This window comes from Xiphias gladius, chromosome 17 (assembly GCF_016859285.1).
Source record: "Xiphias gladius isolate SHS-SW01 ecotype Sanya breed wild chromosome 17, ASM1685928v1, whole genome shotgun sequence".
Classification (NCBI taxonomy): domain Eukaryota; kingdom Metazoa; phylum Chordata; class Actinopteri; order Istiophoriformes; family Xiphiidae; genus Xiphias; species Xiphias gladius.
This window is the reverse complement of record NC_053416.1, coordinates 11,767,461-11,792,314: the sequence shown is the minus strand read 5'-3', so window position 1 is coordinate 11,792,314 and position 24,854 is coordinate 11,767,461. Positions and strand designations below refer to the sequence as shown.

Sequence of the window (24,854 nt, the reverse complement as noted above, 5' to 3'; positions counted from 1 at the left end):
GGAAAACCTTCTACGCTACTAACAATGTTTGTTTGGCCTTTTGGCCTGGAATTACTGAACATTTTTTACAATGGGCTGTACTCAGTCTAGGACCAGAGTAATACATTAAGCAAATGTGTTTTCTCCTTCCATGCTAAACAAATTTAAAGCGTTTTATCTTCACTCATTGTAATTCTGCACCTTCCGCACAAGGACATCAGCAGTTATGGCAGATCTGCACTCAACTGTCACCCAAACTGTCAGAGCTCTATAATGCCCTTTTTTAAAAGGGTAGGAAAAAGATTTGCTCTGATGGCCCGTGACTAATGGCATCCCCCACCGCAGTCTCTAATAATGTATACCTTTCAATCAGCCCGTTTTTCAAACGATGTTGCATGCCTATGTATGTGCATGTGTACATGCATATATCGTATTAATGTAAGGCAGAGATCAGTCACTTTAGTGTCACTGCAGCCACCCAAGGTTTTTTTTTGATACTGTCTGAAGTAAAAGTAATACAATTAAAAGACCACTTCTGCATGAAGTTGGAAATGAATATACACTCAAATAAGAAACTTTGCGGATGTGAAATACTAAGAATTTAGAAAGAAAAACAGGATTTCATTATTTTACAGAGGAGTGCAATCATTTCCCTTTAATCCAGTCACTATAGAGGCCCAGGTATGCCTGCCTATTACAATTTCAGCACACTGGTGATAGTATACAATAGCCACAAGTGTTTTACTTTGAGTCACACTTGCTAGTGTTTAGATTGTAAGGACCCTGGTGGGTATCAGGCATAAGGTGTTTGATAATTTGTGCAGGTTTATCAGCAATTTACACCCTCAAATTTGTGTGTATTTTCACAAAATAACATGTTATCCACCGACATAAAATTAAGGGATGAAGATGACACAATCGTGTTTAAAAAACAAAAAAAAACTAATTTCAGTGGCCTCAGAAAGTATTCATACCCCTGCAGTATTCATCCCTTCCTCAATTCTCTCCAGTCTCTCTTATTCTGTTGCTAAGAAGCACCCCGACATCATGATGCTGCGACCACCATGCTTCAGTGCAGGGATGGTATTAGCCAGGTGATGAGCAGAGCCTGACGTTGCCAGACATAGTGTTTGGTGTCCTGCCCATAGTGTTTTATTTTTGTCTCATCAGACCAGAAAATTGTTTTTCTCATGCTCTGAGCCCTATACCGTTTGGCAAACTCCAAGCAGGCTGTCATATGCCTTTTACTCCAAATGGATTCCGTCCACCCACTCTACCATAAAGGCCTGGTAGATGGAGTGTGGCTGAGATGCTCATTCTTTCAGCAGGTCCTGCCATCTCTGCAGAAGACTTCTGAAGCTTTGTTAGAGTGACCATTGGGTTCTTGGTCAACTCCCTGAATAAGGCCCTTCTTGTCAGGATACTAAGTTTGGCCAGACAACTAAGCCAAGGAAGAGTCCTGGTGGTTCCAGTCTTCTTCCATTTCACAATTATTGAGGCCAGTGTGCTCTTAGAAACACTCAAAGGTTTAAAAACGATTTTACACCCTAGCCGCAGTTTTATTTACAGAGAGTTCCTTGGACTTCATTATTTGTTTTTTTGTTCTGAGGTGTGAATTGCCAAATCCTGTTCAAATTCAGGGGTTAAAACCACAATAACCGCTTGTCACGACACTATTCCATGCTAAATGTTTCATCGCCCTGGTGCCTACTACAATTTGCCCCGAACTGTTTCAGACAACCTTAAAACACGGCAACACAAACGCCATACCTATTCAAAATGTCAGAGCAAACATAAAGAAGGGCTCAACCATCTGATCAGTTTGGACCATTCCATTCTTGGATGAACATACATCTCACCTCAAACAATGAATTCTGTCCACACAACAAATCATAATTTCACCCTGCTACATCCTACATGTCAGTCTCCTTTTCTTTCTTCAGTGGTTAGTGAAGCTCAATACAAAGTGACTTCAAGGAAAGTATATCTCCCTGTCATAAATTAATCTCATATTTGCATCATTCTTCAATGCACACATCAATGTTCATATCAATCATAATGTGCATACTGTATGAGTAAGTCATCTCTGAATGCGCATACTGACTCCTTTGCACCAGAGGAATGTCACTCTTTCTTACAACCTACAGATGCTTGATTCTCGTTTCATCTTAGCTATGCACATGGCACAGGATGTGGGCAATGCTGGAGATAAAACACTGGGGAAAATCCATTACAAAATACAAAAATGTGATGAAACAAGGAGGCTGGAAGAGAACGATGAAAAGAGAATGCTATGCAGAAATAAACAGAGGGGAAGAAATGGAGACAGAAAGAGAGTATGGCTCCCATGGAAATAAACTGAGAAGAAGAAGGCAAGACAGAGACATACAGAAGGAATTGTTAATATGTATTTTTTAGGCTCTTGTCAATACACTGTTGCTATTGTGGATGTACAACATGAGGGAAAAATCTTTGAATTTCTATCACGATGAAGAAACATAGCCTGCCTGCACACTGTAGCATCCAAGGTTCAAAGTGACACCCTGCAACACAGCAAAGTGGCAAAAACACATAGATATAAGCAGTCACAGACAATAAGGAGAGACAGAACCACAGACAGAGAGAAAGCAATATCTGCACAACCAGACACACAAACAGCCCCTTGACTAGAAAGATCACTGTGTCCCTGACTTAAATTCAGCCTGTGGTCTTCTGCAAGCCCAAATCAGGAGTTTTCACACTGGTTACGACTAGCTCCTCCTCAACAAATGGTAATTCACCATTGTAGCGAAGAATCAGTTTCATTTTCTAACCAGAGAACAAACAGATACAGCACATTGTGTAATCTGTTCAGCCAGTGCATGTTAAAGCTTGGGTGATTTCCTCGACAAGGGAGCCAGCAGCGAGACACACACATACGCATACACAATCACACAGGCACACACACTTTGGGACTGGCTGACAGTATCTTCGCTCTAATCAGAATCTTAATTAGTCTGCTAGCAGCGTCCTATTAACATATATTCCTCCTAATTAGCTAGGGACACACACTTACAGAGGGTGAGAGGCAGAGCCAGAGAAATTAAAGATGTTTCTTGAAGTTTCGTAAGATGAGATAATAAATTAACAAAGCAGAATAACAAAAGTAAAGCTTTAATCTGTCAACCTTGTTCTGCCTTGACAGAAAAAACAACTCAGCTCTGCTCAATAGCTTTGGTGGGCAAAGAGATTGCCAACCAAAATCAACAGCAATGAATTTTTATCATTCTAGTGCTCTCTGTTCAGACTAAGCTCTCTCGCTTTGTCAAGCCAGCCATGTCACCATCCGTGTCTGAGAGAGTGAGAATACAACTATCCTTCATAGATGACTCACCCTTTGGAATAATGCTTGTATAATAATATTCTTGGCTGAATTAACACTGCTTCCCTTCGTCAGTTTAATCTGAAAACACTGGATTATTTAGAAAAAAGATGACGTGGGTTATGCGAAGACACACACACAGGCTGTGGGTGATGACCAAAAAAAGTGTGTGGGTGAATGATGAAAGAGAGCATTTTGCATTAGACTCTAATGTCTTTGTTGTAATGCCAGGCCTGCCTACAGTTCTGTGTCATGACTCATGTCCTCCTATCCGGAGCCGCCAGAGCTCTGTTTCTACACCACCGTGGCTTGGTTTCAAATCTCAGCAACACATTGCACTTGTATGAAAAAGGCGATACAGTTTTTGAAAAGATCCTTGTTGCCATGGGATGCAAATTCTTTTGATTAAGCTGGTTTACACAGTGCTACGTATGCATTTTGAACACACACACACACACACTCTAAGCTGGAGATGGCACAATATCTGCTAACAAATAGCTCCCACCGGAACTTACGACTGTTTCAGTGCCTTCCTCAAGGAACTGAAGTTTTTGACTTGTGGCATCTCATTCATCCTTACATTTTTCCCTCGGAAGTGGCATTCTGTCAGATGTTTTGAAAGGCACAATTATGTGGTGCTGCTTCATATCAGCAGTCCGTAGTGACAGCTGTCTTCCAGAAAACCCCATTCTCTCATTAACAGCTTCCTCTGTTCTCAGGAATGTCAGTAGCAGGATTTCAACCAGGGACGTTCTGGCTCTGTCTCCCTCTCCCACCACAAGACCACCAGGGTACTGATTACAAATGGCAAATTCTGGGGCCAAAACAGTCACAGTTTATGGTGATGCAGCATTCCCGTTATTCATACGGGGAATGTCTGATCATTTCCACATAACATGGAAGGGGATGCCTTGGCCAGCTATAGTTTTGGTATGAGTAACACGACGGGAAACTTTTTATCTCTGAAGTCTGTATGGTCAACCTGTTTTTCTGTGGTCTATTTGTGCAAAGCTCTGTGGTTTCTTGGCAAAGTTACTTCTGACTTCAAATGTCACTTTTAATAATACGACAGCCATAGAACTATTGACTACTACTAATGTAGAACTAAATTAATACCTCACAGATGACCAAGGATACACTGTGCAAATTGTTTGAATTAATCCACATGCTCGTGTATGGTGGCTTAATTAAACAACATTTTGTTCTGAAAATTTGATTGAATGAGCCTACACTTGTGCTTGGGCCAGTTTCATACTTGGCCACGATATTCCTTAGATCATCCAAGTGTTAAAAGTGAAACTCCTGAAGTTTTGGTATGTAGTTGTACTACTACTTTTACTACTATTATGGCAAGAGCATTAAATCAAGGTGCAAGCTGCTAACAGCTAAAAACACCTAAATCAAATGATTGGAATATACAACTCAAGTGTGACTTATATTACCAACTCAATAGCCCCCCTTTGGATGACAGTGAAGGATTTTGGACTTACTGTAAGTCGAAGTGGTCAAGAATAGAAACAAGGCTATTTTGAATGGAAAAATTGTAAATTACTTCTATTCCGTCCTGAGATCTTGACAAGATTCCTGTTTCTCAGCTGAAATCACACTTTGTTCAAAGCTCACGGCTCCTTTGACCTTTGACAGCACATCTCTGCAAAAGTACACTCATTATTTAGCTTTTAATATCAATCATCTTTGCTGTATTATACAGAAAGCAAAAAATGCTGTCGATGATAATCTACAGTTGATGTGAGCTTAGTACTTGCCGTACAGTCATTTTAACCAATAACCAAACCAGCTAAAAATTGATCAGCAGCCCTGATGCATTAAATACGTGAACTCTAATGCCCTGAAATATACAGTCATAAATGTACCTATTTAAGTAAATGCTTTTGAATTGATTCCTCGCAGAGCACATATTTTATGATGTCTTAGCAATAAAATAATAAAATAATATAATATTGGTTAAGGACAGGGAAAGATCGTGGTTATGGTCATAAAAAAGGTGATTTAAGTCTGCATTAAAGTCAGATGAGGTACATGCCTATCCACCACCCCAGCTTCCACACCCTTATATAAAGGGTACATTCGTCCTTCACTGGCACTGAGCATTGGCACTGAATGTCGGCATAATTGGGCATAAATTGTGAGGTGTGGAATCATCCAGTGTTGACATACTGTAACCCCTAGGGATATTGGATTCTGCATCTTTAAATGTGCCTTTGAAAATACTTACTTATCCAACTCCAGCCAGATTCAATTTGGACTGACACTTTGGTTTCTTAAATTATTAAGGACAGAACTAGTTTTTGTTTGAACTGTTCTCATGCAGTGTTAATGGTCCCATGAATTAATTTCTCCACAAATAAAACAGACAGCTTTTCTGTTTGTTGGTGGGTTTATTTATTTATTTATTATTTTTTTTAACATTTACTTATTTACTTTGTAAGAAGGAATGTGTTGAAATCACAATACTTAGACAGTAGCAGCATTTTTCAGCTCCAGATAAGCATTATTTGCCTCAACATTGCAATGTATTAAACTTATTTCTGTGATGTGAAGTCTTGGACCTGAATTGCAAATGCATGAGCAGTGGTTTGAGAAAATTTAGCCGCTCACTGCCAGCAAGTGTGAAAGTGACCTTGGTGCTTCTGAGCTTTGGAAAAAAAGTTGTTGGAAAACCTAACAAGCTTGACCACGTCAGTATTTACTGGATAGAATTTTGGGAACCCTTCCTGCCAAGATAGTGGAGATTTCAGTAAAAAAGGAGGGAATGGATTGAGTTCTCAAACACTTTAGCTGTGTTTACTCTTACGATGTTTCCACCAGTTGTTCAAATGAATAACCAGTAAGTGTCAGCTAACACTTTGAAATCAGACCACGTAATTGCGTTATGCAAAGTTTTTCAAGCACAGTGAAATATTAGTAGTTAACATGGGTCCCATCACAGCATTTTTGAGTCAGTTTTCTCTTTCTTCAAATTAAGACCAAATAAACACTCAATTTAGAACTGTATACAATATTTATTGACAATGTATTCATTTTCATAGGTTTTCATAGTAAAGATGGACACTGACGTTCACAGGGCTTATCTTTAAGAAGGGTGCAGCTCAGGGTTTCAGGGAACGTTCTTGTGAGTGGCACATACAAGGATTTTTGAAGGTGGAGGGTGTTGAGAGGGCAAGAAGGATTGGTGCCGCTTGGAGTGAGGTCCAGGGCAGCAGGAGGCTAAGGCTTCTTCTGTGAGTGTGTGCAAACATACACTGTCACCAACATGTGTCATTTAGGCTTTTAGGATGTCAGTCCGTCCATGCTCTCCAGAGAAGACTCAGCTGTCTGATGAAAACCTTGCATTTCCAGATACCTTAACTTTCCAGGAATTTAGAAAAAAGCCATTTTCAAAACATTTACATCCGTGTATTTTTTAAACTTTATACAAGGGATTATGAAAGGATTTCATAAGCATAAATGGCATTAAGTTTTCAGAATCCCTAGTGGACAATGTAATCATTCTGTATAGTATAAATGTGAAAATTGCCAAAATTGGATTTACAATGTTTCGCCAAACAACAGTGTTCGCAGTTTTTTTTTTTTTTTTTCACAGGAGTATAGAAGTATAAAAATATATGAAACAAAAAAGCGCTGTGAAGTACAAACACATATTCAAAGTGTAGAACTTATGAAGCAGACCTTTCTTGCCAGTTGCCGGTGTGCTTTGGAAAACATTACTGTCTGGCCAACATACACCCGCTACACACTCTCACAATCAAACACACCATGTCATACCATATACATATATTATTCTGATGATTTAGAAATATATTTATATTGGGTGGTTTGAGACTTTTCTATGGCTGAGGTGGATTTAGTACCTTAATGACTTGTAAAGTATTTTTAGTTTTTAGATTCTGCCTATGTTGAAAACGTGTGCTATCCTGTTAGTACTGTATGAGTACTGTATATGGTTTTATGGGGCTTGTATTAAACAGAAAAAGCAAACAAATTACAGAGAAAACATCTGAAACAAGCTCACTAAGGTACTTTTCCTTAAGTACAATTCTTGGGCTTAAAGTTGTAGTTGTGGTTGTAGTGTTATTAGTAGCGTGATTTGTGCTGACCTGAGATGATTGAATTTTGGGCTGATACAAAGGCATCACTAGCCTCTTTATCACTTGACCCTTTGTGTGTGTGCGTGTGTGTGTGTGTGCGTGTGTGTGTGTGTGTGTGTGTGTGTGTGTGTGTGTGTGTGTGTGTGTGTGTGTGTGTACGAGTGTGCGTGTGTGCGTGCATGTGTGTGTGTGTGTGTGCGTGTGTGTTTGTTTGAAAAGGTGGTGTACGTTGAGCTGTATTTAGCTGATCATTGGTGCAAGAAAATTGTTATACTTTTGCTGACACATTACAGCAAATACATGCTGCAAAAGAATATCAACTACATTCATGAATACATGTTTACATTTTGGCAAAACCAAAGAAATGTGCTTTGACAAACAGAGCAAAAAGAAAAGTGATCAAGTGACACTGTAAAATAGACTATTTACATTGTTTCACATCAGCCTTTGCATTCTTTTGACGTTACAGTATTAATGATATTGAAAATGTCCTTTTGTCTTTTTTGTAGAAAGGTCATAGGTTAATATTTACAAGAATAATATGCTCCAATTGATGATTAATAATATACTATCTGATATATACATACGTATTTGAATATGTTTTTTGGGACATGATCCCAAATTTGAGTTCAACTCATCCTCATCTATAGAAAAATTTACAATGCCGATTATCAGTTTTCTAAAAGAACTCAGAATCTATCTGGATCCCTTTGCACATGTTTTTTTTTTAGTTTCTTACAAAATCAACAAATTTCTTTACGAGAAAAATATATCAAAAACAAGAAAAATGGGAAGAATATTGTTGACATAATCACCATAACTATCAAAAACCCCAAAATAAAACAGAACAATTTACTGACTATGTGCATTTTTCAACACCTAGCTCAACACAGTGTGAAAATGATTATTTTTGAGGAGTAACATGTAAACACCAGTGAGGTGAATGCCCAAGGTTCAAACTGAACTGGACTGTATTGTAAGTTAGAACTGTGCACATGGTTCAAGTTCACATGTCAGTTATTAGATAGTGCTTGTGAAAATGAATCAGTGTGTCAATTTTAAAAATAGTTGTAACTGTTACATAAATGTTGTTTTTTTTTTAAACGGAAATATATTTAATATCATCAATATTTGCAATACGAGTCAACCATATTACTGTTATTACATACGTATTTATGCTTCGTTGAGGTAAAGGAAACACAAAAGCACAAATGAAATGAAACAATTCAGCGAGAAAGGAGAAAGTGATCTAAAACAGAATATCAAGGTGTTACTACTGTACAGGGCATGCAGGGAGACATAACGGTAGGTGGCTACATTTTAAGTGAACATTTAGAATGTTAATGTTGAAGTGTTTACTCACACCTCCACAATCAAAATGAGTGGCATACCAGGAGAAATGATCGCTCTGTTCGAAAGGAGACAAAGGCGCCAGTAACTAGTTCTCATTTCTGTGTGATTTCCGAAAGATATTTGAAGTTACCCTCTCTCCTTTTCTATGTCTCTGACAACGTTCACGTTGGCACATTCCTATATAGGAACCTTTGTCACTCACTCTTTTTTTTTGTCGGCTCTTCCAACTTGAATTTCAAGTGATACTTTACATTTAACTCTTTGATGAATGATTTAGGACTTACACAGAGAAGAAGCTTTAACACTACAGTTCATTCATACAGACAGTGTGGCGAATCTGTGGGGAGAAGGATATGACACCCTTGTGTATTTTTACATTTTAACCTTGTTCTAACTGAAACATAAACTGTAATCATTATCATATCATTGAAGTTCCTCTTAAGACAGCCCCCGTAAGCACCAGGTATTAGAAGAACTACGGTATAGCCTCTATGGCTTTAAGAACTTGTGTGCAAAATCTTTTATAAAATCTACCCTGTGTACATACAGTCAAAAGCACAGCGTCATTAGTAAATAATCTGCAATTATAATCTTTAAATTTGTTTTGGATTTACGGCTATGTCCTTTATCATTATCAACCCATTTTTTAATCTGGAAACAAAACATGACTAAGTGGTTTTAAACCAATAATAACAATAGCAATAATCTGGCTTGGGAGTCAGATACAGTATATGAACATTAGTAACAAAAAGAAAAGTTATCTTCATAAAAGAAATTCTCTTAAAATTATGGTGTCAACACCTGACATTTGATGATTTTTGTGCTTTTTAAGCATTCTGGCCTTTCTGTCGACCAATAGAGTCGTTTTAGTTTTACCATCAGAGTTCCTCTTGAGCCATGAAAGAACTATCCTAGCAGATAAACTGCCTTTTCAGCAGTTGTGAACAACTCGTATCATTGTTGTAAATATGTATCCAAAAAAAATGAGAAAAGAGTGCCGAAAAAGGAATATTTTTAAAAGGTCATATTTTCCCTAGAATAGATGCTATACGGGTGATATTTACATTTACAGTTTCTTAAAGACTAAACTACTTTCTTCAGATACAGTCCTTCCCAAAGAAAATATATTCCATGTAAATGTGCTTTGGGATAAAATCCAATATTAATAATTATAACTATATATATGTAAAGTAAATTTGGCTAAAGACAAATATTTGTTATTCTTTCTTACATAATTTTCTTGCTCTTTTTTTGTCTCGATTTTCTTTCAACAGTTTGACACAGTGGACAGAACACAATAATGACAATCCAGATTGGCTGTATTAGTTTCATGCATTTTTACATTATTACATTTTTTGACCTTCAACAGGCTTCTTGTCTGCAATCTGAATTAAAACCTGGAAGTTTTGGAATGATCATAGTTGATAGTACTTAATGCCGCCTTATTTAGATTGTTTATGAACTGAAAAAATGCTAAGGAGTAAATTATAGAGTGCTTCAAATATATTAAAGTACAAAAAGGTTGATCTGAAATTTCTCTCACATTACATGATATTGTAAATTGTGAACTGCAGGCCCTTATAGTATTGGTATGAAATTCCTTCTAATAACAATAGATTTTGCTTCTTTGACATAATTAATCTTAGAAAACCATGTTGACTTGAAACTTACATCAACACTTTTAAGTAGTGTCAGTGAAAGTAAATGGTCATTTAAAACTAATATGTCAACTTATTCATTTGCATCTAACTGATACGAAATTTTGGCAATGAATTATGTATATTATAAATCTAAAATAATAAAAACATAAAAAATATGCAAACAAACATTTTAAAAAATGGCAAGATACACAATTCACAAAATATGTAAAATTTTAAACAATTACTCAGGAACAGGCACCTTATATTTTTGTAATCTCTCTTTTATAAGGTTTTCACGTGTTAGCCAGCAAATGTGGTATTCCAAGATATGATGGATCCAGTCCTGAATATAGTATTTCAGTCCAGTGTTACAAGATCACATAAAAATGAAACAAACTAGTTATAAACAAGAAATGAGCAACATATTTTGCTGTTTGTTTTTGCCCTCATTGATGTTCTTTTTTTGTTTTTAATTGACATAGTAAAGCCAGTAAACGATGTTGAAGAAGGAAAAGACAGTTGGGAAGATCATCCTCGACCATTTGTCAATAGAGTTTACATCAGTCAAGTCGGGGATGGTGATCTTTAGCTGTGAAGCGCGCCTTCGTAGTCGGCTCTTCTTTTGAGTCATGTGGCGCTCCAGCGCATTTCGGCCAAAGTTGTGCCTGGCCATCCCTGCTTTGCGGTACTGTAAAGTTGAGCTGTCGTATGTCAGCATGGTATTCCGTGGGTCATTGAGACCCAAAGCCAGCTCTGAAACGCCCATGTCATTCTTGATGTCCAGGGTGCCCAAAAGGATGTTTTCATGTGGGTCCATCTGTTCAAGGAAAGAGTCAAGTTTGTCTAATTTATTAATATCATGTAACATTATATCTGTAATTAACATTTTTACAGTTAGCGAGTAGCCGGTGAACATAGTTGTGCATTTAGAAAAAGAGCCGAAAGTATTCCTCATGAGTTATTGGAGACCAAAACAGAGCTAAAAGGAGACTGAATATTGGTCTTATAATATCCATGAAGGCAAAATCACAACTCAGAATAAATGCTATTGCTATAACCTGGGCCTGTGTCTGAAGGATGTTAAAATAGGCAAGTGTTTGCTAACACGTCAGCTCTGTTTGTATCTTATTCTGAAGGTCCCAAGTGGCCAGTGTAGTAGTTTATGCTGTAAATGTATAGTAGCAGTTTAACCCAGTTGGATATTTTTGAAATAGGCTTTTGCAATACCTTATTCTTTTGATCGCCCAGTCCAATTGCTGCATCATCCACAAAGATTGGTTCCCACATTGATTCATGACCATCAAGATCCCTTTGTTTCATTCTTGCATACAGAGTGTCATCTCTGCCAACCACATTCCCCACCAGCCACTGCAAGCAAACAGAATTGCCATAGTTACTTGAGCACCTGAAAAGTTGCTGAAGGAAGCTACATTTGTGTAGGTGGCCATAAGTTGGAAATAATGTACATTTTATGAACTACACAGTATTTAGTACTGCACTTGAATAAAGCATCCTCCTATCAGTGGATTCAAATGTCTAGTTTTACTTTCCTGGAAGCCACTGGCTACTAATGCAACCATTTTTCTATTTTCATTTTTTCATCAGTTCAGTCAGTGTTTTGTATTCAACTGATATCAGCATGTCCATGTGCAGCAATGTTATGGTGGCTATTTTGCATCTCTTCTAGTAAGCAACTGGTTAATTTTTGGTAGAACAAAAGGAGAAAGTTAACCCAACTCTTTCTACAAAGACAAAGAGCCAAGTGGCTTTAGTGACCTTGTTTCCCTCTGTTTCAGCTTGCAACATGTAACGTTTGGATTTGAAACAGGGATAAAACTTATTAGGCTGGCTTTACTTGGCACAGTGAAGGCAGGAAACATTAGATCCACCCTCCATTTGAAGTGGTGACATTTTTTTTTTTGCTAGTAATTATTCTGAGCTCCTTTAGACAGCTTTATGAATAATTAATTGAATTTTCACTGCAAAAACTAAAGAAAATATGTGATTCTGTGAATCTAGAATGAAAAAAAAAACTGCCTTCACTTGAAAACGTGAGCATCTGGCAGCTCATCTACAGTATGTGCTTGTCTCCTCGCATGCGGAAAAATCTGCTTAGGATGAGACATTTTTCTGAAAAATATTCAGAATTTGGGGAAAATCAGTCCTTTTTAAAAGTGAAAATAAAATGCAGGTCTACAAACTACCAAGACAAGCTAAGCTATTCTTACCTTGTTTGGATCCATCCTCATCTTTTCATTGTTGGCTGTAGCTGACTTCTCAGCTGCCTTTTTCTGACGCTGGGGGCCCCGTCCAAAGAAGATGTAGTTTACCAGCGCGTACTCCAGCAGAGCCAGGAAGACAAAGACGAAGCAGCCCATGAGATACATGTCTATGGCCTTGACATAGGGGATTTTGGGGAGGGTTTCTCTCAGATGGGTGTTAATGGTAGTCATGGTGAGCACCGTGGTAATACCTGATAGAGAGAGACCATATTCTTCAAAACAAATCAAAAATGTTAAGAAAAAAAAAAAAAGTTTGTGCTGATAAACTACATCAGCATTTAAAATTATGCCATTTTTATCCAATAACCACAAATAAGTGGGGGGAGCACACACACATTTTTACTTAATTAAATAAGTATAACAAAGCACATGAAGTCCTTACTTACTGTACTATTCTGACTGAATGCATGACAGTTTTAATCCTCCGGACTGTGAGACATCTTCGTGATCACCTTGATACCATGTCTGTGCTTGATTAAGCCTGTCAGGATCAATGAAACCGAGGGGCTTACCCCCATGGCGCCAAACCATGCACTGGTAGAAAAGCTAAAAGACGTGCACCTGAGGTGGTGCAGCAATTTGAAATTCAAATGTCAACCTTGGTCTTGTTCATTAGTGGAGAACTCCTACTGAGAAAAAGTTGTAGACACTTTTCAAAAGTCTCCCCCATCAAGCTGTGGGTAAGTTACTGTCAGATTGACTTTGCATATCAATGTGTTGAGTTTGTGCTCATTATGAGTGACACGCTAACTCTTATTAGTAGTCATATCATTTTATATTTTTGCTGTTTTTTGCAAAGCACTTGCTCTTGGATATAGTGTGTTTACGGTATTATAATATTATATGGTGCATCTATATGCAGGAATTATAAATGGCATGAGAAGCCTGATTCTAAAGCTTAATGGGCATTTTCCATAGATGATTAAATCACTGTTTTCTCAGCTCCTATAGTGGCCACAAATCCTCCCACACACACCTTTACGTTCCACTTTGAAAGCACATCCAGCGAGATTATTTAAGGCAATTTCTACTGAAAGTCTCAGTAAACAATTACTAAATTATTATATAGCTGTCAAATGACCACCGCTCAAAATAGGATTCAGGGAATTCTCCCGAGCTGTTGCTGCAAGAACTTAACAATAACAACAAAGGATTTCTGCAGAACAGTGGCCATGTGATGCAGCCATTACAGGTCCACTTTAATGCCTGTAACCAGGTCAGAGTAAAGTGGTTCCTGAATCTAGTGTAGATTGGGGAGGGTGACCGAATACTTCCCAACTCAGCTGACCTGCCTCCATTATGGAGCATTACCTTTTTTTTCATTAAATCCCATGCATGCCTTCCCAATGGATCACTAAATGCAGCTCAGTCAATCAGTGAAATTGCCTTGTCGACTAAATGGATAGAAGCATGGATGAAGCTGGGTGGATGGAATTGGGTGAAAAGAAGACAGGGAGCTTCACATAAACACGGAGTAAGTTAGAAGCTCAGCAAAAAACCTCACAGGCTACAGAGGGTTTACATAATTGAGGATGACGGGGGGAATTGTGACTTCCAGAAATGCACAGGCTCACAATTCCGAGTGGAAACAAATCAACCTGGTCATCCATCATAATAGGTCTGTGGGCTAAAGCAAGACTTCTTGTGCTGGGATGGATATTTTACCCTGTCAACACCCACAGTGATTATAAAAAGAATTAAAGAATGGTGTAGATGTGGATCAGCGCTGTATCATTCTGCTTTCTTTAAGGGCTGAATAAGACTTATATCTGGAATTAATAAAGACACAAAGCACAGTAATTAATGAATGAAATCATGAATGACCGAAATTTGAAGAACTGCATAAAATTCAGTCATGGGATTCACAGCACTGACAAGTGCATCTGTGGCGATGAGTACTGTAGAAGAAGTTTTACCTATTTACCAGAAATTATTGCAGCAAAGACATTATTTGATATGGGACACAGACCTACTACAAACTAGCACTTTTTTCTCCCTTGTCAGTATATTCAGTTTTTAGATGTGGGACAGATTTTCCTGTCTGACTTAACGTGACACACGTCGTAATTTTGTTCCTCCAATGTTTCTTCAGTGTGTCTCTGTTTACCCTTGAAGTGAATGATGTGAAGGTAATGAGGAGAAATTGGGGGGGGTGGGTCTACATATAGCTTTCTCTTGGATTTCCCTGGTCAGTGTATTTCAGTGTAAGTGCAATCTTCTTTTAAGTGTCCACCCCTGTTTCAATGTGTCCTGCCTATCTATCTATATTTGTATTGCAGGCCTCACCTAGAGCCACCCTGGCAGCAGAGGCGTCATAGTTGATCCAGAAGGACACCCAAGAGAGAATGGTGATAAGGATAGAAGGCATGTATGTCTGCAGGATGAAGTACCCAATGTTTCTCTTCAGCTTAAAACTCAGGGACAGACGAGGGTAAGCACCTGCAGAGAAGGGACGGGGAAAGAAAATAGAAAGCAGTGCTGGATGATGTATCTCCACAGTATTTGCCACAGATGCCAGGTCTCCAGGACTGTATGTGTTCTGATTATGCTATTTTAGAGATATTTTGGAATGTCCTCAGACCTCATCATATGTTAAGACAAGAAATCCTCCTTGCAAAACAACAAAACAGGTAACAAATCGGAAAACAGTGGTTTCTGACCTCTATGGGTAAAAGTATGGTTAAATTTAGATGTTAAATTAACTTACTTGATTAAGATTGCATTTTGATGATTAAAAGCACCCAAAGTGGGTTGTTTTCCTCTGTTGAAGTCGTTTTGTCCACCTAGTCATTAATCCTAGGTTTACAAATCATGTATAAAAAAGAATAACAATGTTGAAATCTCCATTGTTGGACAATATTATCCTTTTTTTATGGCAGGATAACAACACCATGCTGTATGTAACCATTTGTTGTTTTGAGAGGGCGAAAAAAAATCATAGAAGTTAACAAATACTTTAATCATAGATTAATTTATCAATTATTTTGAGGGGTTAGTATATTGGTCCTTTAGTCAGATAGAAAGGAAAATAGTGAAAAATCCCCATTACAGTTCTCCCAGCCTAAGGTAACATTTTTAAATTACTTGCATGTTATCCAAACAACCAAATATAAAGATATTTAATGAAGAGCAGCGAGAGGCTGGAACCAGGGAACGTTTGGCACTTTAGCTTGGCAAGTGAACAAAACAAATGACTGATTATTAACATTGTACTTGTTAATTTTCTGTGGATTGACCAATCTGCCCATCTATAAGCTGCTTGTGTCAGCACTATAGTCTTGTATGAAGTCTGAAATGTATATTTCCATACTGTAAATGATTATAACATACAATAAGAATCTGGGCCACTCAGGCCCATCCTGAGTGTAGTCCTTCATCCCCGGGTTTTTTATTGCAGAAGCACTCAGTAAAAAGCCTTATTTGTTGTCTCCACTGAACTGAAGTTTCGGCGCTCCCCATAATTACCTGTTCTCCACTGCCTGTGTTCATGCACAATTCTGGAAGAGGTTTGATGGTTTGAGGGGCCCCTTTTTTGCTTATCTCTGCTCTATTTGACATAAGCCCACAGCAAGGTTTTGGTAAAGCCAACTTTATCAGCGCACACATTTTTCTCCTCAGGGAATTTGCTGTAATTTGGTTTGAGTTGCATAGCTAAATAACAACTGGATGGGGGAATGCACTACAAGAAGAGCTAGAATACAGTACAATATAGTGTTTATTTGAAAGTCACAGAAGAAGGACGATGAAGGAGGATTACGTTTTTTGAATGAGAGCACCAACAATCCACTAGGCTCAGCTCCTCTTGAACTGCCTCCGCTTAGATCTGCTATTTCTGTTAGCTCATTTTAGCATGAACCACCGAGAGAATCACTGAGTTATTTCTTAATGAAGTGAGGAAACAGCTTGGGTAGAAAATGACAGGACAGAAGGGCAACGGAGAGAATTTATTATTCATAAGGGCAACAGTGACATTGCCTATCCTTGGAGTGGAACATGACACTTATATTGGATAAATGCCCGGGAACTTGTGCTGATGTTAGTATTTCTGATGACCCCCACAGGTTGTTCTCTCCATATCTCAATAGACAGCACTTTAAAAGGGAATCCCCCTTCCACCATATCTCTGCATTTGGTAATAGAATCAGGAACACTGCAGGGACACACTTGGGTTTACTTACTTGCATGCATGTCAATGGTATACAAACACACGTACACATGCATACAAACATTGTGCATTCATCCGTAAGCATCATGTTTTTAATAGGGTTGTGTGGGATGTGTGACCGCTGCAGACAAAACAAGCTTTTACTGGTGGAATCTCTACGCTCTTATTGTATTAATCTTTGTCTCTTACTCAATACAGCAGCAAGCCCAGAAACTGTATTCATCAGAACCACTGTCCCGCTTACAATTGCTTGCTTGCATGACGAATTCATGAATATGAAAATGCTGAAGAAATGAATATTTCACTGCATCAGACAGCATTCTTTTTGTTTATTGCTGTTAAATAAGTCATGGTGTCTTCTCTCTCCCAGGACAGTGCTTCATTCCAAGGTTTGTATGTGTGTTCGTACATTTACATGACATTTTGCATTTCTGGAAATTAGTGGATACTGTTTTTCATATCAATAAGTGCAAATAGTGAAATGAGTCAATATGTATGAATTGCCATATCGTCTTCCTTGCAGCAACATAATGATAATAAAATGCAATATCCGTAAGTGCCAGAAAATAATTGAGGGCTTTATAATGGAATTAAAGGCAAAGTAATAACAGTTAAGTGTGTGTGTGTGTGTGTGTGTGTGTGTGTGTGTGTGTGTGTGTGTGTGTGTGTGTGTGTGTGTGTGTGTGTGTGTGTGTGTGTGTGCAAAAATTGAACACGCATGCTTCAAGATAATATTTATTTTAGCAATAATAATGTTAGACTGCATTATATTGTACTGGTGTTGCTGTTTACTGCCATTTAATGAACAAAAGCCACTTGTCTCTTTTTTGACTTGAGTGATTCATGCTTTTCAACCTGTTCAGGACATTACCTGTGGAGAAGACGACATTCTTGGAGATGAGCTTGTGATCCACAATGGAGAACTGGGGAAGTTCTATCTTGTCCACCCCCGTCACAGCGTTGTCTCCTCCTCGCCAGTAGAACTCTATGTCATCTGTAGTGTAACCATCTGAGATAGAGCACAGGAATTACTGAGGATTGTTAATGGTCTGTACTGTATATAATCATGTCCCATATGGAACTCGTACAATACAGTTAATTAATCACTTAGCATGATTAGGCTTGCGGTAGTCACATTTTACATTTTGCAGTCAGCAGACACAGTAATTGGTCTTTGGTTCAATGTTGAAAAATGTGTGGTTATCCACAAGGAAAGGATGACTCCTACATATTGTACATACACTAAATTTCTGTGTGTATGCATTTACAGTATGAATACATACTTGCAGTATGTTTGTTTACTATTTCTGACTTGGGTAGTGTCAGATCCATTTATTCCACAATAACTTGCATACTGTCATAGTAACTATGTCATGATTATTCAGTGAATGTGGCTGGTTCAAAAAGCTGTATTTTTTTTTTTGTTCCTTGAAACTTTTTCAAGTACCAGCATAAATTTTGTCATTATTGTTATATATTTAAAATTATCCAGTTTTCCATTTTTTCTTGACCGCTCACTTAAATAGTGCAGCATGGAATAACCTTGGAAACACTCAGGACAAATAGTTAATAGGGAATTTTTTTTTTACAGATTTTTGTTTAACCATGATTCATGAGCACTCACACAGCTACACATAGTCAGCTGGCCGGTGCATCCACAGTGGGTGACCAAGCAGCTCCGCAAGAGTTCCATGCTTTGTTCAACGGCATCTCCGCATTCACTTTTGGGGGACCCTTGAGCAAGGCACGTGCTGATGACTTGGTACTGTATTCTTGAATAACTGAATTATGAAAAAGCCTGTTAAAACTATGAATAATGAAACTGAGTTGAACATACAACGTTCCATATAGTAACTTTTTAAACTCCTTATATATGTGACTAAATATATATGAGTCAACTTTATTATGTTTTGTCCCTTGAGTGACTAAATTATTAACACCAAGAACAGGAATGATTAAATAACCAGGATTGCCCTCCATTTTCACCACGGAAACCCAATAAAACCCTGCAAAGGGACAAGAAGCAAGTCCATTAATATTAATCTCAACCAGAGACCATGAAACTTGGCTCTTGCATAATCCACTGCCTACTGTCTGCTCTGGTGCAGTTGTCATGTCTGCTGACTTCAGGGCATAAGAGCATTGGTCTCAGAGAGAGGAGAGAGAGAGGAAATGAAGAGACGGGGAAAGGCTGGAGACAGCTGGGGTTGGTGCACTTTTTTAGAAGGGTGGCTTGCCATTAAAACCCTGCTACAACTCAATTAAAACAGCAGTTTTTGCAAAATAATATATAAAAAAGATATATTCAGAATTAACACCATGTGAACCTGTGTGCATGGGTGTAAATGGCCCTTCGAATTATATTCAAGTAGTCTTTAAGCCTCCCTGCACCACACCAAAAGTCATCATGATAAAACATCATGGTAGAAAGCAGAAATAAAGCCCCAAAAAGCAACATGTACAGCAGACGGGCTTGTTTTAAAGCATGGATGGTATTATTACTTTTCTATATATGCATTCTTTCGGGCTAAAAATGGTTACCAAGTGACTGAAAAGCTTTTATACTGTGGTGCAACAGAGTTAGGATGCTGTATTTTCTACATAGCAAGCTACTAGTGCTGGATTATCTCAGAGTTCTGACAGCTCATCACAATGGGTGAACTGAAGTGTGAACTTGCTCTTCTGTGAAGGAGGAGGCCGAGACTTGCAACACACTTTCCTGCCTCAAGAAAAACAACAGAATATTTCATCATAAAACTGATAAAAACGTTCAGTCCCTCAACGTGCATGTGTAGTATTCCATTTTAGGCAACAGCAGGAGATGGATTAAACAACAATCGTGAATCTTTTTCAGTATCTCAACATGCAACTTAATAAACATCTGGGATGCAATACTTGTTACAACTGCATGTTCGCTTCAGTGGGGATTTGCATGCATGTTTTTTGAGTTTGCCTGAGCGATTAATGTTATATTATTTGATTGCATGCATGGAGGTTGACTTCTTTTTTGCATTAGTCTGCATAACCATTACTTTGTCGAATGTTGCTGATGGGGGGGGGTTGGTCAGCAGCTAGAAAGTGAATACATGTTTGAATACATGATGTACAGTGTGTGAGTGTGTGTGTGCGTGCGTGGGATGGTGGGGATGACGGGGCCGGGCGGGATGATGAATAAAAGCATGTTTGACAGAACAATTTAGAGGGAACTCCCACGCTGTTTCATTGATTTGTGCATAAAATATAGATCTTTATATCACCCCTCCTTTCTCCTCTCCTCTTCCTCCTCTGGTCGTGTCTCCTTTTATTCCCCTCGCTTCTTCTCTAACTTGTTCTGTTTTTCATCTCCCTTTCTCACACCACTCCATTTGATTACACTCCTCTCCTGCTCTCCTCTTGGTTATTTCTCTGTCATAACTATTATTATGTGTCCATGTGCCTATCTTTCAATCTACCTTTCCTCTTCTTCTCCCTCCCTCACACCCTGCTCTCCTTAATTAATACTTGTGTGACCTATTTAGTCGCTCTGAATTATTAAAGCAGACTCTTCAGTGGCTGCTTTCAACACCCTCACACGCTGATATCTCTTGTTCCTCTCGGCGAAAGTGGAGTTGGGTGCTCACTGTGTTCAAATATGCTCCATTTTTTTCTCTCAAAACTAATGTATTTCCAAAACATTCTTGTAGGCGGGGTAGTCTAACCACATCCTCATCATCATCACCTCATATAAGAGGTAATCAATAAAATCTCAAAATGTATTATGAAGCCAGTAAGTAGCCAAAGGAGGAATGGCACAGTGAAATAAATGGGTTCTCTCATTTCCAGTAAAAAGGCTGGCAGCTGCATTTTGAACAAACTGCAGACGTTTAAGTGCTTCTCTACCAAGTGTCAGAGTATAAGGAAATTGTATTAGTCGAAATAGGATGAAATAAAGGCAGGCCAGGTCAGGGGTAGACAGAAATAACTTAATTTTAGATACATTTCCTAAGTGATAAAACCACAATTGAATGTCCTCCTCTACCTGAGCTTCAAAATTTAAATTTGAGTCAATGTGTTCAGCCATATAGGATCCTGCCCAGAGGATGAAAGTTCATTTTATTGGTGACCCCCTGATCTTTCCTCTTGTGCCACCAACAGAGTAACATTTCCACTGGTACAGAGGAAATATCAAAATGTAATGGAGACTGCAATTAAATTTCTAACAATCAGTCTCCTTACATGATGAATCCTTTGCATTTTTTCCTTTGGTACCACCGCTCACCAAAATGTCAACATTTCACAAAACATATCTCAGGATCTACAGTGCAAATTCATGAACCCATGAAACCATTTGATTTTAAAGACCCCGTGGCCTTTCCTCTAAAACCAGGACAAGCTTTGCATTTTAAGCATAGCACAGAAGAGCTACATCGTCGGTATAACACTTTTGTATTGTGGGGTGTAATGCACATTGCAGCCTCTCCAGGGACAGCTACCATGAGTTGACAGAAAGGGCTTACTTCTGTTATAAGCAACTACTAACACACAACGACAATGCTCAGAATGCAGTTGTGCAAACCTTACACAATTCAGAGTCAGTTATTTGATCCAGTCCTCATATTTTTGATTGTCCAGCTACCCAATCCACTTAACTCCATTGTTTCTGTGTTACTGAGACTGACTTTGCAATTTTGCCTCACTTTGCTTTCATACTGAAGTTATTACGTCACAGTGTTTGGCACGGATAGATGGTCCTGATACCTGCATGAAATTAAGTGAAACAAGTGAAGACAGTGAGAATGACCAGAAAATAGAAGAAAAAGACACAATCTGCAAGACATCACAGACACAAGAGTTACTCTAGAGTATTTATATCAACTATGAAATGATGGAACGAGAAGATGGGAGTTAGCTCTTTGATTCCTCAGTGGCATTAGATGCAAACTCAAGCATTCATTAAAAAAATGAAAAAGAAAGAAAATGACGGATGTGACGATATGTATTTTATGCTAGCAGGAAGGCTTCTCTCATGGATCCCAAAGTCTGGGAGCTTTGGCAGGCCAGAAATAAATGAAATTGTTCATGATAGCATCAGAGGAGATAGCAATACAATACTAAAGCTATTTAACTGGGACTGTGGCTCTGGCATATCTCCCTGACCAAATCTGACTCCAGGCCTTTTTATCAAGCTTATGAAATAGTGTCTCAGTTGATTTGTTTTAATGGGTAAAGAAGGATTTTGGAGGGAGATAAAACACTGGCTTTAATATTGCTCTGGGCGAAAAATAATCAGGGATAACAAAGTTTTGTTGTTTATTTTTAACTCTTAAATGGTGCTCTGAAACATCATATACCTGTAACAAAACTTTGATAATAACACAGAGTCCCTAATATGTAATACACAGCTTTGTCATTTTGGCATACATTTTAAGGCCCACACAGAAGCATTAAAAACAATGACAGAAATCCTTTTATCCAAATTTCTTCACATCTATAATGAGAACAGATGGCTTTTTATGCATGCAGTGTTCACAAAACTCGTAAGAGAACAGCACCTTAAAATCAAGCGATGCCACAACTCCCTAATTCATTCACAATGAATAGTAATATTGAGAATTCTTAATGCTGCAGCGCCAAACCAGCCTTAAAATTAGTCCAGGAAACACACAAGGAGTCTAGGGGAAAGTGTATAAATAATGAAACGTATGATACAGTATCTTTTGAAAACCTAACTATACAGTTAAAAAAAAAAAAAAAATCCTCACACACACAAACAAACATAGATGGGGACATCAAATCAACCCCCCTAAACAACTGCCTGTCTCTAACTCTCCCCTGCGAGCTGAGAAGGCTCCTCCACTCTTAAATATGTCTCAGATGAATTTTTGATTCCATGCATTTCAAAGCAACTTTAATGTTATTCCTGGTGTCCAATTAAAGTGTCGTCAGACTTTTGCAGTACACAGCAAGCTGCAGCTGACTGCATTCCTGGACAGGGACAGAACATCTAAAGATAAGATAAATAAATAAGCCATGCATGCTGAAGTGTAGAAGCCATTCACACCCCAGAGGATGTAAGCAGTTTCTAAAACTGGGCTCTGATGGGAAGAGATAGCAAGGAAGAGATAAAGAGGAAGTGGCTCTGTCCATATGATTGCTGGGGCAGAAAATATAATTATTAGCTGGTAAAGATGCTTTGATAAAAATGATAGTTTCACTGTGAGTGCACAGCAACTGTGTGAAATAACAATTACAATGTGCATTTCTCTCCTCCGTCAGTGTATACAGTACTAAACAGTCTGTTTTAACATGCATGTTTGAGGATGTGAATGTATTGTTGACTGCAAGTTTGTCTTAATTTGTGCTTGAGTTGCCATTTTCTCTCAGTGTTTTTTTCAAAGCAGCCTCACTTAAATTCCCAATTTTGCTTTCTCCTAAAGAGCCATTTAAGGTCACACACATATGCTAAAGCTAAAGCAGCTAATCGGGGCAAAAATGCCTCTGTGTAGTATTCACCGTTTAACGGCTCAGTGACCCCACTCTTGTCATGATTTATTGAAAAGGTGCACAGCTGCTCTACTTGTGAAGTCAACGTTACGTCTTTTACTAGAGTCAGCTCCCTGTGAATGTAGGGCTCCTGTAGAGCAATGTATATACTGTACCTTCTAAACGGCATTGCTGTAATAGTGACCCAGAAGATCAGGGGTTTAACACTTTAAATAATGCATGAAATGATTTTTCCTTGCACTGAGGTAAAATCTTGTGTGGCCTACTATGCAAGTTGAAGTGCCGAATTACACATCCATAATAGAGATGCTGTAACAATAAAACAAATGTAGGGTGACAGGGCTTTGCTTGCAAGGTTATAAACCCAGCCCTTATCCACCACTACTGAATATGAGATTGAGGTAGTGTGGCATTAAAGCCAAGTTTAACCTTGCCTCATAATAGAAATAAGCCAGCAACTATAGTGTTTTTTGTTATGAAGTCCTGGGAGTAGTAACAGCAGGACAGATAATCATATAGTCTGATGAACAAGGAACTTTTTTTTTTTTTGTCTTCTTTCATATAATGTATTCATATCCAGAGAGTAGTAATTCTTATGACTTGTATGTATCTAACATAAGTTATGTTTATAGATAAAGCAACAAAGAGCTCTGAGTTGTGAGGAAATAGTCATACTATCTCAAAACGCTCCCTGGACAATAAACTTGGAACGAGAGTAGATGAGAGCCCGGTGAAATTTTTTGACCTAGAGGTGGAAACTCTTTCTCAGAATTGACCACACCTTGTGTTTTACAACTTTACCTTTGCTTTGTTAAACTTCAGGCCGTGTCTTGAAACATTCCTTGTTTCCTGAGATGAACACTTTCATTTTCTTTTCATCAGTGATTTCAGTCCAGTGTTCAACTTGATTTGTTCAATTATGAGTCTGGTTATACAAATAACAGAACACCAACTTGTTAACCATTAAACACATACCTCAGGCCTTTAGAGACCCCGGATAGTATTACAAACTTCATTCGTTAATTCATTCATTTTCATCAAGTGAGCCCTCAAGTCCATTCTTTTCCTCAGGCTATCAATTTTTAATAATTAATATCTGGTGTCAATAAATTGTTTAAGATTATTGTTTCCCTGATGTTTCTCTCTAAAAACTGATTTGCGTGGTTTTATTTGTGTTCCTTCTGTTGAAGGAGCTACCTCCACTGTGGCGTTGTATAGTGTCTTTTTTTTTCTGCTGCTGTTCTGTTATGACATAGGTCACCTGCTGGAACAGGGTTAGTGAAAGCATGTTTGTATAATTAGATCTTCTTAGCTGTAAGTGACAGGGCACAGTGTGGGAGGAGATGTAAAATTGTCCTGTAACAATGTACCAATGGGTAAATTGAGATGCCAGCAGTGACTGAATTATGTTAAATTAATGCTTTTTTGTTGTTGTTCTGCATTAATTGAATGCTTTGAATCAATTCTGTCACGACACGTTGA

General features: G+C 38.2%; 1 protein-coding gene across 2 annotated transcripts in view; it reads right to left on the bottom strand.

Moving 5' to 3' along the window:
- Positions 1-10,911: 10,911 nt before the first annotated feature.
- The window catches only part of LOC120802599 (gamma-aminobutyric acid receptor subunit beta-2), a 58,633-nt gene continuing 44,690 nt past the window's right edge, over positions 10,912-24,854 (bottom strand). The window contains exons 6-10 of one of the 2 annotated variants that reach the window (XM_040150577.1): positions 17,761-17,898; positions 15,011-15,163; positions 12,671-12,915; positions 11,670-11,810; positions 10,912-11,259 (exon numbers count right to left, since the gene is read on the bottom strand). In XM_040150577.1, the coding sequence (XP_040006511.1) occupies positions 10,912-11,259; positions 11,670-11,810; positions 12,671-12,915; positions 15,011-15,163; positions 17,761-17,898 (1,025 nt within the window). The remainder of the gene's footprint in view (positions 11,260-11,669; positions 11,811-12,670; positions 12,916-15,010; positions 15,164-17,760; positions 17,899-24,854) is intronic. The other variant, XM_040150578.1, reaches the window with a different exon arrangement.